Source organism: Pterocles gutturalis, unplaced genomic scaffold (assembly GCF_000699245.1).
Source record: "Pterocles gutturalis isolate BGI_N339 unplaced genomic scaffold, ASM69924v1 scaffold9470, whole genome shotgun sequence".
NCBI lineage: Eukaryota > Metazoa > Chordata > Aves > Pterocliformes > Pteroclidae > Pterocles > Pterocles gutturalis.
In genome coordinates, this window is record NW_010145873.1 from 49,334 (window position 1) to 63,730 (window position 14,397).

Genomic DNA, 14,397 nt, shown 5'->3' on the forward strand with positions numbered 1-14,397 from the left:
ACATATTTCATGGGACTGGATGTGACTGCAGACCTTCTCACTGATGCAGTCTGCTTTGGGGCAGTTCAGTAGGATGGCAAGAGTGTGTTCAACTGCAGTGTTCATTGAGAGAGGTCAGGAATTCTGGTGACACTCACACCGGAGCTGGGATCCCCATCCTCCCAGAGGCGCACAGCAGATGGATGCTGATGGTGTTTGTACGTAGAGGTTCCAGGTACGCCTAGAACTGACGAACACACGCTCTTAGCTAGACCCTTCCAGAAAGGCTTGATGGGTGTCAAGGGGACGTGGCAGTCGTGCTGCTCCTGATGTGCCGGCTGTATGAGCATGCAAGGGCTGTCGAGCCTGGTGCTGGTTTTCTGGCATGGGATGTAAAGATGAAGTATGCCTTCCTAGTTTTCTGCTCACCTCACTCACACTGGTCTTACATGAGAGCGTGAATGTTTTATCTCGGTGTAACTGAGACCAGAACAGCCTGATGTTTATCGTAAATGTCCAGCACTCTTAAACTACAGCAGTATCGCCTAGAAATCCAAAAAGGTTAAATAAACTTCTCTGCATGTACTTGTCTCACGTTTTTAGACAGCTACTGATAGTCTTGTGTATAAGTTATTTGTTGTCTTAGTTTACTTCTTTATCCTGTTTTAAAATAGCTCCAAATTAAAACCTCAAATCTAATCAGCCCCGAGTGTTTGGAGAGTCTGGATAGGGATCAGCGCTTTCAGCTGGGCTCTCCTCTTTCAAGTGGACTGAGCTGAACCCCAAATACCATGGCAATACCGCATCCTTTCCCTTGACATTTTTAGGCCACCTTTATCACTTACTCATTCCTTTTTCTCCACTGACAGACATTATTACTCTTCCTTAATGTGCCTGATGACAGAAGATGAAGTGTGCTATGACAAATGAACTCCTAAAATACAGCATTATTTTACAGATTGCTTTTTCTGTTTTTGATGCATTAAGTGAGTGGGATCCATGGGTATGCAAGATGCATAGCAGCTCTGGGCACAAATCCCTGAATGACGCAGATTTTCTTATTCTTTTTTTTTTTTTTTTTTTTTTTTTTTTTTTCTCTCCCAGGGTGACTATGAAGGTGAAAATGTGGAACCTAATGACAGAAAAGTAAGTTGATTTAAAGGGGGTTTAACATATTCGGAGGAGTCACAGGCTGAAGAGTCACCTGTTGGAATCTGGGCGTTTCCCAAGATTTCACAGAAAATACTGCAAAAAGACACTAAATGCCGAGCAGTAGAAGTAGAAATTTGCCTGAATGTGGAATGCAGTATGGATATGTATAAATTACCAAGCTCGATAATACGTTTCTTGCCATGTTGGTAAGAATATTGACAGCATTTATGTATGGATGATCACATCAGATGATGTGATTTCAGGGCAGCTCTGATAAGAATATGCTCAGTCATACCCTGGTACCCGTATCTGATATAAATCCTGCTGCACTCCACAGCGAGCTCTGGTCTCAGCACCGTAACCTCTGTGGAATTAATGTGCTGCTGATCTGGGGTGTGAGGATCAGAGTGGGAGGGTGGGGAGGGAGGCAATTGGAAACACAAGCAGAAAAGTTATTGGGAAAGATGAGGATTCAATATTTCTCAGAAAGGAGACATTCTCAGCAAAGCTTTAATGTGTGCTGTTCAGCCAGCGACTGGTGTGTGGAGGGATACTGATGCATTGCATCACTTTTCACATAAGTCTGTGGTTTAAATGGTGATTTTGTCATCTGTATACTGAAATACGTTTGTTCATTGTAGTAAAATGAGTAGGAATTATTCTAAGGAAATAAGAAAAAGCAAATTTTTCACCCTTTGGAGAACTGTTGATTTCTTAAATTCAGAGTGCAAGTACCACATAGATCGCACTTCTCTGCAGAAGACAGGAAGCTTCTCCATGAGTCAAGACAAAAACTGGAGCAGAGAGGTTACAACCAGTTCTCTCAGGAGGAGCTACTAAATTTGGGTGCCGTACGTTGGGCTTTCAGACTTGAAACTTTCCCTTTCCAGATGGTTTCATGGTCACGTATCCAAAGAAGCGCTGTGGACCAGTGAGGGCTCGGGTCGTAGGAAAAGCAGAACGAAAGCCTTCCAAGTTGGTCATATAAAAATAGGTTCCCAAATTTAAAGTTCTGCTGGGTCTTAAGGTGCAAATGGCTCATCAAAAGACAGTGACTGTTATTTTTCCCCCTCCATTGGTTTGTGTTAAAAATACCACATACCTGTCATTGCATTATTAAGCAACACGTTGCTCAACCAAAAATAGGATGAAAGTCCATGTTTTCTCCAACCGTCTAGATTGTCATCTTTATTGCTAACTTTTCAAACCTCCCAAATTCACTCCTTTCACAAGTTCACTGGGTGTTTGGAAATGTTGACCTTGGCTTTTGACTTCCAGTTCCCTCAAATTATCTCTTGGTGTGTTTTGGCACGGTTCTTCTGGTTTCTTGAAGCTTTCTTTAATCTAATCCAGTGCTAGGCCAGGCTTGTGCCTTTTTTTAACAACAAAATTAAAGATTTGAGGCATGGAAATTAAGTAAATATTTAGGGCTAGTGCGCTGATCTCCTCTAATCATGTCTTTGAAGCTGTGCTTTGAATAGCAGGCTGATAAATGTCAGGATAAATGAGATAATTCACTTGTACTTCAGGCACAAATTTGCAGCACTCTACAAAACTGAACCGTGGTGCTGATGCAAAATCTCCTTAGTTTAGTATTTTCCTGCTATGCCTGACCAGCTTAGATCACAGAAAGGGAATCTAATTTCCAGGACAAACTTAGCTTGTAAAAATGAAATTAAAATAAATAAATAAAAGGAAGGGTCTTAGCTAGTGCATATGAATGTTGAGGTGTTCTGAGTCATTAATTGTTTCCCAGATATCAGCAGCTGGCCTTAAACATTTGGAAATGTGGTTGAAAGAGACCTAAAGCAGAATAAAAGCAGAATTTGCAGGGGTGTTGCTATTTAATAAAGGCTTGTCTTTAGGCTTCAGGTTCTGCTCTTACTAGTGTAAGGAAACTAATAAAGATTAATGATTTGGGGTTGCAGAGGGGAATTTCTGTAAAAGTGAAGAAGTTGTATTTTTTTTAATGACTTGAACCATTTGCATGAGAAGTACAGCAGTCCAGCTTGGAAAGTTGGTGTTAATGATTTGGCAAGAGAATGGCAGAACTGCTCTGGAAGCGCTGCTCACTGTAGGACTTCTCTGTGCTAATGTGTGAGAAGTAGGAACGGGCAGGGGCAGCGGCGGGACTGCCAGTCTGCCCTTCCTTGCCTTGCGCCATTTCACTGGAGAAATGCAGGAGGCTGACATCTGTCAAATTTCTCCCAAATTTCTCCCAAACATCCTGTTTGGTCTGTTCTTCTCTGAACAAGACTAATGATGTTGCCCTCCCAGTAACGATAACTGGTTTAGCTCTTGGTTCCCCATGGCAGCTTCTTCCACAGCTGAGCTGGGTGTGCCGCCTTCACCCATCGATGGAGGTTTGTGTAACTGAGCTTTGACATTTTATACTTTTTTTTAATATTTTTTACCCAGTGTTCAATTAAAAGAAATACCTTGGCAGTGATCAGCTCATGCTCTTACATTTGAGAGAGCAATAGAAGAGGAAAAAGGAAAAAGATGATGATGTTGCCAGATGAATTAATGACAACAGAAGTGACCATCAAAACATCTCCTTGAAATATCAGGAATTTGTCCAGGAACATCCTGCCACCAAGTTCATGTCACTGAGTCAAAGCAGGGGCAAAAGCAGCAAAGGGAGACCTGACTTCAGAAGCAGATGTAAAGCTTCTCTTCCCCTTTTTGCACAAGTGGCCAGTGAGCACACTTTGTCTTCTCCAGTATTTTTTGTACACACACTGATTTCTGTTCACTCTCATAGCTGAACTGATTTAAGAAAAAAATCAGATCCGAGAAGTGCTATTTTTATATTTTACGAAGTAAGGGGTAAGTTGAAGGTCTCAAATGAAACTGGTTTTTTGAGGGATTCAATTTTATAAATTACTAATGGGGATCATTGCTTTCCTTGGCCTGAATCCTGACCAGAAGGATGAGTGGAAATCATTGTCTTCTTGTAGTTTAAAGCTGAAAAACTCTTAAATGCAGCCTTTGAGGCACCTCCACACAGCACCTCTTGATGGATGCTGAATATTATAATCTGTATAGAGAAAACAGTTTGTTCTATTTTTTTCTGTCTTGTAAGCCCAAGCATATCCATCTTTTGCATCCATTCTTCTAGATTTCTCCTACAGATTATAAAATCAAGACTACTCTCCCCATCCCTGCTATAGTTATCCATCAGTCCTGTCACTGAAGAGCCTTTTAATGTACTAGAATTCATCACTGGATTATAGCATGCCAAATCATCAAATTGGTTTTTAATACTTCATGCAGGCGGGCGTGTATTGGCAGATGATGTGTTGAAACCACAAAAGTGGTGAGACCGGATCCACAACGTGAGCTCCACAGTTTGCTGTGACCAGAGGAGGAGATGCTCATGTGCGCGGTGCTTTAGCTTCTGCCTTGTCTTTGTTTTACAGCTCCTGTGCGAGGAGTGGGCGAGCTACGGGGTCTTTTATAAATATCAACCGATTGACCTGGTGAGGTGAGAGTTCAGCCCTTAACGTTGTGTTTCCACAGTGTTGAAGCTGTGCACGGCGGTGCTTGTGCTGGTGTCCCTGCATGGATGCTGCCCGCGGTGCCACCCTGGGGGACTCCAGAGAATGGGAAGTTCACGGGGGGAAAAGGAGTTTTCTGTAGGTTTAGAAGCACGCTGAGGTATCCCACTGTGTGAAAGCTTGCAGGGAACATATTTTTAATGAATTTTGTTTGCTTATGGTGAGAGCTGAGACTCTCTAGGGAAAATCAGGTGCTTTTTAAAGAGGATTAGCTCACAGGAGATCCAAAGACACCAATTCACGCAGCAGAAACGCAAGGGGGGGAAAAATGACTAGTTGGAGTGACTTGCTTTCATGGTGCCTGTATCTCTGGATTAACTCCAAGCATCATGAGAAAAAGAGTCATCTGAGAAGAAAAAAATTCCCACAGGTCATCAGATATTACTTTCTTCATGCTTAATCCAGCTGCGATTCATAATTTTAGCCATGTTATATTTTAAGAAATAGAAAACATTTCTCTCTCTCATTTATTTTCTTTAATGTATTTCAGAAAATACTTTGGAGAGAAGATTGGACTATATTTTGCCTGGCTGGGAGTTTATACACAAATGCTTATTCCAGCTTCGATTGTCGGGATTATCGTTTTCCTGTATGGCTGTGCAACTGTGGATGAGAATATACCAAGGTAAAACAAATAAATAGATTCTGTTATTGGAGACCACTAGGCACTCGAAGTTACCTTTCTCTAGAAATATTTTGTTACTAATTTCTCCCTCGTCTCACCCCACACGCTTCATCTTTCAGAAGCTGTGCTATAAATGCGGACACATCCGCAGGGATGGGGGAACTTGCAGTCCCGCTGATTGCTGCTTCCAGTAAGCGACGGAGCGCTACCGAGGGCTGAGAGTGGGCAGCAGAACTGCGGCGCATTGTTAAATCGTTAGCATTTATTGTTAATCTTACTTGTGGAGTTTGCATTGATGTACTAAAAATAATTCTTGGCCAGTTGCTCAGGTGTTGGGTTTTTTCCTAACTCAGATCATTATGTTAAAACAAACCGACAGAATACTGCTAATGACAGGATTTAGTGCTTCCCAGCACAGAATGCTGAGGAGGGCATTGTGTGACATAAAGATGAATGAAGAATATACATGCTTAATATAAACAAGTGTGGTCAGATTACCAAAATCTTGATGTCCTACTATTTTTAAATTTTTAAATAAGTTTTGTATTATAATATTTTTAAAGGCATATGATTTTGCATTATTTGCCCTGCATGCATCATCAGCTGTGGGTGAAAATTACATCGTTTATACAACAAGCATGAGCACTGAGTAACAAAGCAGATAACGGATATCAAAAAATAGATATTTTTCTTTTATTCGTTAAGATTGCTTTGTACTGCTTCCAACAGTGGAAGAAACTCAAAGGGGACTGTCACTGTTTCTATTTCACAGATGGAGTGCAGAGAAGTTAAATTTGTTGAACTCCAGTCTCTGGATACTCAGCGCTTCCTTTGTACCTTATCTGTTACTGTAGTTAGTATTTCAAAGAAGATTTTTTTTTTTTTTTACTTTAAGATTCTATAGTAAAAAGCCTAGAGCTACTGGGAGGTTAGTATCTGGTGGTCCTGCAGACCAGAAACAGATGCTGTGCAGAGGAGAAAAGGTCACTGGAGCATGGAAGATGGACCTGTACTGACCGTGATTTTTTTCATATCTTGTTTCTTTGTTGCAGTATGGAAATGTGTGACCAGAGAAACAACATCACCATGTGTCCCCTATGTGACAGAACATGCAGCTACTGGAAGATGAGCTCCGCTTGTGCAACTGCTCGCGCAAGTCATCTGTTCGATAACCCTGCAACTGTCTTCTTCTCAGTCTTCATGGCTCTCTGGGGTAAGAAGATATATGCCTTCATGTTAAGTTTTTAATTATTTAAAATACAACAGGAAGAATCAGAAGAGATAAAGCAGTGTGTTTGTACTCAGGCAGTTAATTATATAAAGAACTTATCTTCTTTTTTTTCTTTCCATGAAACTGTCACCCCCAAATTTATATTCTGGACTGAAGGTTAAAATTCAAAAAGTTGCTCAAGATGAATATCAAATGAAATTGTTAAGCATCTGTCATAAAACTGCTGTGTGGTATGTCAAAATTTCATTAACGGGATTGCACAGCTTGCCAAAAAAAAAAAAAAAAAATCTATTTGCAGCGCCAGCTTCCACTTTAGAACATTACAGAAGAAATGTATTAATGTACTCTGGGGTCGTGGGGAGGGCTCCGCAGGGAAGTGTAATGGCCTTTAGCATCTCAGGACAAACCAAGATTGATTCTTGAGTGTGCTCCGAGATGCAATTAAGTTTATCAGCAGACAGACATCATGCATGTAGACCATGAAGCAGGAGCAGTGGCGTTAGAGGTATTTTTTCTGATGCTGGCTGCTCCTGGACTTTGAGGACATCACTTAGCCTTTTGGTGATGACATTTTTCCTAATATCCAATCTGAACCTCCCCTGGTGCAACTTGAGGCTATTTCTTCTCATTGTATCACTTGTTACTCGGGAGAAGAGACCAACATCCACCTGGCTACAGCCTCCTTTCAGGCAGCAATAAGGTCTTCCCTCAGCCTCCTTTCCTCCAGGATAAACCACCCCAGCTCCCTCAGCTGCTCCTCATCGGACCTGTGCTCCAGACCCTTCACCAGCTTCGTTGTTCTTCTTTGGACACACTTCAGCCCCTCCCTGTCTTTCTTGTAGTGAGGGACCCAGAACTGAACATGGTATTCGAGGTGCAGCCTCACCAGGGGGACGATCACTGCCCTGGTCCTGCTGGCCACACGATTTCTGATACAAGCCAGGATGCTGTTGGCCTTCTCGGCCACCTGGGCACACTGCCGGCTCATATTCAGCCAACTGTCAACCAACACCCCCAGGTTCTTTTCTGGTGGGCGGCTTTCCAGCCACTCTTCCCCAGGCCTGCAGCATTGCATGGGGTTGTTGTGACCCAAGTGCAGGACCTGGCACTGAGCCTTGCTGAACCTCATACAGTTGGCCTCAGCCCATCGATCCAGATGCATGGACCATGGCCCAGTGCTGTTTGGTATTAAATGGCATTAAAAATGTCCGAGAAGGCAGATAAGAGCATCTGGACACTAATCTTTGGGAATTTTTAAGCTCCACTTATGCTTATGGGCCCAGATGAAATATGAAGATGCAGGTACGCTTGGCAATGAGGTGGTGCATCACTACCTGGCACGTTCACCGAGGGCTTTTGAAATCAGCTGGCTGTGTTTCAGACGCAGTCTTTTCATTTTGCGTTGTTGTAAGTCAGTGCCATGGAAGGATTTCTAGTAGCACTAATAAACGACGTCTTGTTCATTTTCTGTATTTCTTGCTGTACGTGCAAGCTGCAGACCCCGGCACAAGAACTGCTGGTGACAGGGAGGGGGGAGGCAATGCCAGGACCGTGACACAGGCTCTCTTAAGACCCAGCTATGGCCATCCCCATTTACAGGAAGCCTATGGCTTGTCAAAGGGCTCAGCTGTAAGTTTTACATGTGGGTTTTTTGCTTGGAAGGCGAATGAATGTCATGATCGTAGCCTTGTCCCAGCCACGAGGGTGTCCTTTCCTCCCTGTTCAACTTTCTTGCCCTCTCCCTGCCTCCATTTTTTCTGGATATGAACGTTTCTGAGCACATCTGTTAATACTCACTGCGGGAAGCTCCCCTGGGAACACCATTTCTTGGTAAACTCGCCTCTTTCACAATCACTTATTTATTATACAACACTGGTGTATTCCCAGCATCTAAATATGTCCTCTGAGAACTTGCTCGGTCTCAGAGATGGATCGACTGATATAGACCGGGATCATTCATTGGGACTCAAGAATTATTTTAATGAGATTTCTTTTCTGTAGGTCTTCTCCAACAAAAAGAAAATGGCAGTGTTTCTAATGATAAAAACCCATAAAGGCTTCCTCTTTAACAGTTTTCCCACTGCCATGGGTATTTGGTGTTGGGTGTGATGACTAGAGCTAACCTTACTGTTACGACCACTAGGTGGTTGTAATTATAAAAATATAAAAATGCTTTATCTTGATATCTTTGAGGAAATAACTCTACCATCAGTACAAGGCTAGTTAAATCGTTTGTATTTTTTATAAGATAAAACGGAGGTTTATGTGGGCTTCTGGATGGAATTATATGCCGAAGAAGACCAACAATATCATTAGTCACACATTTAAATAAGGTTGGGTTTCTTGCACCCCTTAAAAAATTGTAGGCATTTTTTCTCCATGAAGCTGTGGATGTAATAAATGCCCTTCCTTTCAGCTTGCTGGGATAAAAAGCTTGGCTCCTAGCCCTGTTAATCAGTATTTCCCAGACGTTACTCTTGAATAAAAGAGTACCAAAAATGAAGTTAACCCAGCCTGGTATATGATACGCTATTGTACATGCTGAGACCTTTTGGAGGTGAGAGCCTGCCGACGTACAGCAGGCGATGCGGAGCGTGGCCAGCGCATCTCCTAAAACCCCAGAGGCTGATGTGTTTTTTTTTTTTTTTCTTATAAAATGTCAAAATGATTGTTAAAACTGTCGTTTCAGCTGCCACCTTTATGGAACACTGGAAGAGAAAACAGATGCGTCTCAACTACAGGTGGGACCTGACTGGGTTTGAAGAGGAGGAGGTTTGTCCCTTCAGTTCTGACTTTTTGGCTTCCACCCTGGTGTTACCGATAGCTCCTTGCCCCCAGCCTGTAGACGTTGCCTCATGGGGAACTGCTCTGGGGGTGGTTCCGTCATTTAGAAGAAAGGAAAATCCTGTGCATGAACTATTTGAGGTTTTTATAGCAAGAGTATGACTAGTAAGTCTTGTTGCCATAGAAATGTAATTGTATAGCCACAAAATCTACTCTTTTTTTCAAAGTGTGTAGCCAGGTCACACCTAGCAGCGTAGGCGTGGAATGTGCAGCTCAGACGTTACTCCTGGGCTCGTGTCAGGGTGGTAACAACCGAGGACCTCGTTCATCTCACGCTGCTGTAAATCAGAAATGAATGTATTGAAGCTGATAAAGTTACAGCACTTTAAAAAAGCACTGAAAAATTCCTATTAACTTTAACGATACAGGATCAAGCCCTGATTTGGAAAATACCGCAGAAAATATTGCCAGACATGTGGGCTTGGGGCACTGGGAGGGACACAAGTGTAGAGGTGGGGTTTTTCTTTTTTTTTTTCATTTGCTAAAAAAAAATGAATATCCCTAGCCAGGTTTACAGTAGATGAGCTAAACGGCACGAAAGGGAAAAGGGCTGCATCTGTATGAGAAAAGCTCTTAAAAATCAATGAAACTCTGGAAGGAAAGGAGGGAAAATCCTCAGCCAGCTGAGAAGCTGTATCCCACCTTTTTGTTTTTAATTTTGTCACTTTACAAAAAAGAAAACCACCTTCCTAGACCCTAACGCAGTCCCAGTCCCGGCAGCAGTGCCCTGGACTGTACAGCAGCTCCGAGGTGGCAGGGGCGCGCGGGTCCCTTCCATTTTCCCATCGTATGTGACAATCGGTGCCATGAAAACCCCACTGCGAGATCCAAGCTAGGACCCACGGGTTGTAGGGGCGTTCGCTGCTTTGTTTACTGTCCAGCTGGCTTTTTTTTTTTTTTTACTGTAGTTATTATTAAAAGAAGCATGACCGCCCTTGCCGTATCACTAGATGTTCTAAATAGATACACAACAAATATTGCTCACATGAAACAAAAACCTCCCCAGCCCGGGGTTTAACACTATGCAGCTTGATGAGCCTAGCACAGTTATATTTCCCCTCACCCCCAAAACCTTTCTGCTTGAATTATCTCCTCTTTGATATGTTTATCTCCTCCATAACGCATCTAGGTGCACTATGCCGTGCACTTCGCTAGATATACCTGTTTTACTGGGAAGAGAATATAAGGATTTCTTTCCTGGATACTGTACTGCTCTTTTATTTTTGGTAACTTGTTGTTAGCATACATGAAAGTAGGAAGGATTAACTGTATCTTTCCAATGTCGATCGCCTTTATGTCGAGTTCAGAGCTGTACCCAGCTAAACCAGCAGCTGTTAGTAAAGTGTATTTTATTCTTTGTTTTGTAGAGTCAACTCCCGATAGATGGGTTTAGCAAAGAATTTAAGCCCCTCCTATTTCTGTTCTGGGTGAAACTTAAGCTAGTGTTGTGTTAAAGAGCTGGAGTTTCAAGTGATATGCTGAAACCCAAAGTGTCTCATCTTCTGGTGTTTTTAGGGACACCCAGTTCACACAATACTTACAGTTGGTTCAGAGATGTTGTAGAAGATGAGTAGACTGATTTTCTCTGGTAGTGTCTAGCCATCCACTGTACCTGTTTGTTTCATGTAATTTTTAAAATATAAATCCAATATGATCTGCAACAGTTCAGTAATCAAATTTTTGTTTTTGTTTTTGTTTTTTTCTTGTTTTTTTATGTTTTTTATGGTTTCCTGAAGGAGGCAGTCAAGGTTTGGAAAACATTTTTTTTTAATTGCTCCTACCTTTTTTATTACATATCTACTGATGAATATCATCTTGTGATCTCCACCTCTTCTTTTTCGAGCATCAGATTTCCTTTAGATCTCCCTCTGATTGCTTTGCCCTTACACCCTCCCCTTCTCCACTTGTTCAGACTTTTTTCCAACTCCATTCTGTTTCCCATCCGATGCATCACTGAATTCTGAATCTTTTGTCAGTGCGTAGTTACCATGAATTCTGAATCCATGAATCTTTCGGAATCTTTTGGCTGTCTCTCATTTCTGTTTCCTGCACCCTCTCCATCAATGCACAGGGGTGATCAGTGGATGCTGTCCAGGACAGGATTAGGGGAAGACCCCAACTGATGATTTTCTGGGATTCCAAAGCCAAGTATTTTGCATACTGACAGCAGATAACTGATTCCCTCGTGAGCTGAGGATCACTGAAATTACAGTTAATGACATGTAAAATCTAATTTAATCTAATACATGTTATGCTGTCTCCTCTTCTGTATTAAATTTAATCTACACAGTGTTGCACGTGGGTGTCTGATAGCGATTGCAGATCATTCTGCAGTTGCTCCTGTAGAACTGTGAATGATACAAGCTTTAACTTTTTTTTAATTACAGTCGACTATCAGTTGACATGAATGACATACTGAGTGACAGTATTTAGTTAGAAAACCTGGAATTGATCAGGAAATGGACCTACAAACAGTTCATATGTAGCTGATAGAGAAAATAAATAATTTTGGTTTATTATTAAATGCGATTTATTTCACAGGATCATCCAAGAGCAGAATACGAAGCGAAAGTTTTAGAAAAATCACTGAGAAAAGAACACAAACAGAAAGAGGTATGGTAAAAATATCCATTTGTGTCACTTATGAAACACTTTGAAAAAGAAGGTCATTATAGCAAGCACTGACCCAAGACTAAGAAATAGGTAAAAAACAGAGTCACTGCACATCATTGTGTTTAAATTCCTGAGGTCTTCGGTCCTAGCATACATGGGGTACTCTGTGTATGCCAGTGCACAAGACCTGATTAAGTCTAGAAGTGTCTTTAATAATTAGATACGGGGATATGGCTTAGGGAAGCTAATTAAGCCCAATGGAAAGGGTGCTCCTGTTGGGCTAACGAATCAAGTCTGAGAAAACTGTAACACAACATCTTAGTCTGTGCTAGTGTAAGTACCTAAAGCCTCTCAGGAGAGGCTCTCTGTCTTGCTAGACTTTTTTTTTTTTTTTGTAAATAAAAGTATTAATAGAGCATTAATGAAGAGTACTAACACCCATTTCCTTGCTGAGTTCCAGCTTCCATAATAACTTTCTGCCTTTTAAAACTATAACTTCCCTTTTATGCCACTGACCAAGGTAGCGCTCACTTCTGCTTTGAACTCGCTCTTTCCATCCCCATGACAAAGGTGCTGCCAGTCATCCCAGGGGCATCTGCATCCCACCAGTGGCTGGTGCAATCCCTGCGAGCAGCTTCCCTGTCCTTTCGCTGAAGGCTGTAACCCCTTCCCTGTTAGTGTCTGTCCACAGCAGATCGATTTGGAAAAGCTCCTTTTCTCCCCCACTTACTGGTTCCCACCCTGCCAGAGGTTATTCCCCCTGAAGTGCAAGAATCCAGCTGTTTGTATGACAGTGTTTTTAGGCAGAGAAGTAAATGCTCCAGCATAAACAAAATCTGTCGGCAGAAATTCCTCTTTTGTGTCTGTTGCCAGTGGCACTGTAGCATGGAACCATGCCCTAAACTGGGATTTTATGGAAAAACCCTATGAAAATACAACTGCAGTAACCACGTTAACATTAAATACGCTTTAAGAGACAGCGTATGTAGGTTGAACTGGCATTAAACTAAATGTGTCTGATTTTGTCATGTGCTTGTACTTGAGTATCATTGGGTCCCTCTTAAAAGATGCCACAAAGCTGTCGGCGGGATGTTCCCGTTAATCTATAGGATGCGGTGCATAAGCAGCTCACCTTACTGGCAGCACCGCTTTAAAATCCTCTGCAGGAGAAAGAATTTGGGTTGCTGCCCTCTTCTGTGCTGGATAAACAATGTTTAAATACAGACTTTGTTGTATTCTGCTAAAAACCTGTGACTCACTGTACTTTTGGGTATATTGGGCATTCAGATCTTCAATGTGGAAGACTATAGGGTAATCGGACAATTAATGGATGGTGGCTTCAAAATATCGGAGTATGAAGGCTGAGCATTGAAGAAAAGAATTTTTTTTTTTTTTTAACCAGACTATTTATAACTTTTGGGGCTGTGCTCCGTTTGGATGTTACTAATTTGGGAAACGTGAGAAAAGGAGTTTTTTCGGGAAGACTCTGTAATTATCTTTCATTGGGATCTAGAGTGTTAAAAGTTCAAATTCAACAGTTGTAAGACAACTTGGAAATCTTCTTAAAGAAAAAATATCTAAAGCTAAACCAGAAATGGCTTGTAGTTTTTCAAGAGAAGTCAATTTAAAAATATATATATTTTTTAAAGGGAAAACTTTTTGGATATTCTTTATAAAGGAAGAAGAAGGGCACAATCCTAAATAAAAAAGGGAATGTCCTTTGAAGGATTGCTTGATCTACCCCAGGATTTGGGGCAAGAGTTTGTCTTTTTGTTGTTGCTGTTGTTATGTTTATTAACCTGAAGCTGAAGCACAAAACCTCGAGCAGACTAATAGAGCATTCACTTGTGGCTAAATCGCTATGTATGCTGAGTCAGTAGAGAGTATATAGATTAATTGATCAGTGCTGTGTAATGCTATATTGCCCGATCCTTTTTTTTTCTCCCTTTGACTGCCATCAGAAGCATCGATATTTTCCAGAAGAGACAGCAAACAAATGGAGACAAAGAGTTAAGACAGTCATGGCTGGGGTGAAATTGGTTCTTTTTATTCAAACTTATGAAGGAACTCAAATTATGAGTAATTATGGAAGACACAAATCAATTTGGTTTTGGCTGTTGGAACCTTTGTTTTAATATTCACCTTCAGTTCTGGGTTTCTTCCCCCTCCTCCCCTTGTTTCTTCAGCACTCTTTGGGACAGTTTCTGTGCACTGGGAATGGCACTGCATGGCTAATCTTAGCTTTACCGCCCCGGACTGACGTTCCGTTTTGCCGTGAGCATGGGCCGTGTGTTGGAAGAGTTGCTTGCACTTCCCCGAGACAACGTGCATGTCATAAAAATAGCATTGGAGTAGTATTTTTTAATGTTCATTACAACGTGTGTGTCATCCTC

At 41.7% G+C, this 14,397-nt stretch overlaps 1 protein-coding gene across 1 annotated transcript in view; it reads left to right on the forward strand.

The window, feature by feature from the left end:
• The window catches only part of LOC104470560 (anoctamin-1-like), a 41,648-nt gene that overhangs the window by 15,553 nt on the left and 11,698 nt on the right, over positions 1 to 14,397 (forward strand). Inside the window, 8 exon segments of the mRNA XM_010085528.1 lie at positions 1,084 to 1,125; positions 4,554 to 4,618; positions 5,182 to 5,316; positions 6,369 to 6,529; positions 9,237 to 9,319; positions 11,128 to 11,139; positions 11,933 to 12,004; positions 13,966 to 14,043. Of these exon segments, the coding sequence (XP_010083830.1) occupies positions 1,084 to 1,125; positions 4,554 to 4,618; positions 5,182 to 5,316; positions 6,369 to 6,529; positions 9,237 to 9,319; positions 11,128 to 11,139; positions 11,933 to 12,004; positions 13,966 to 14,043 (648 nt within the window).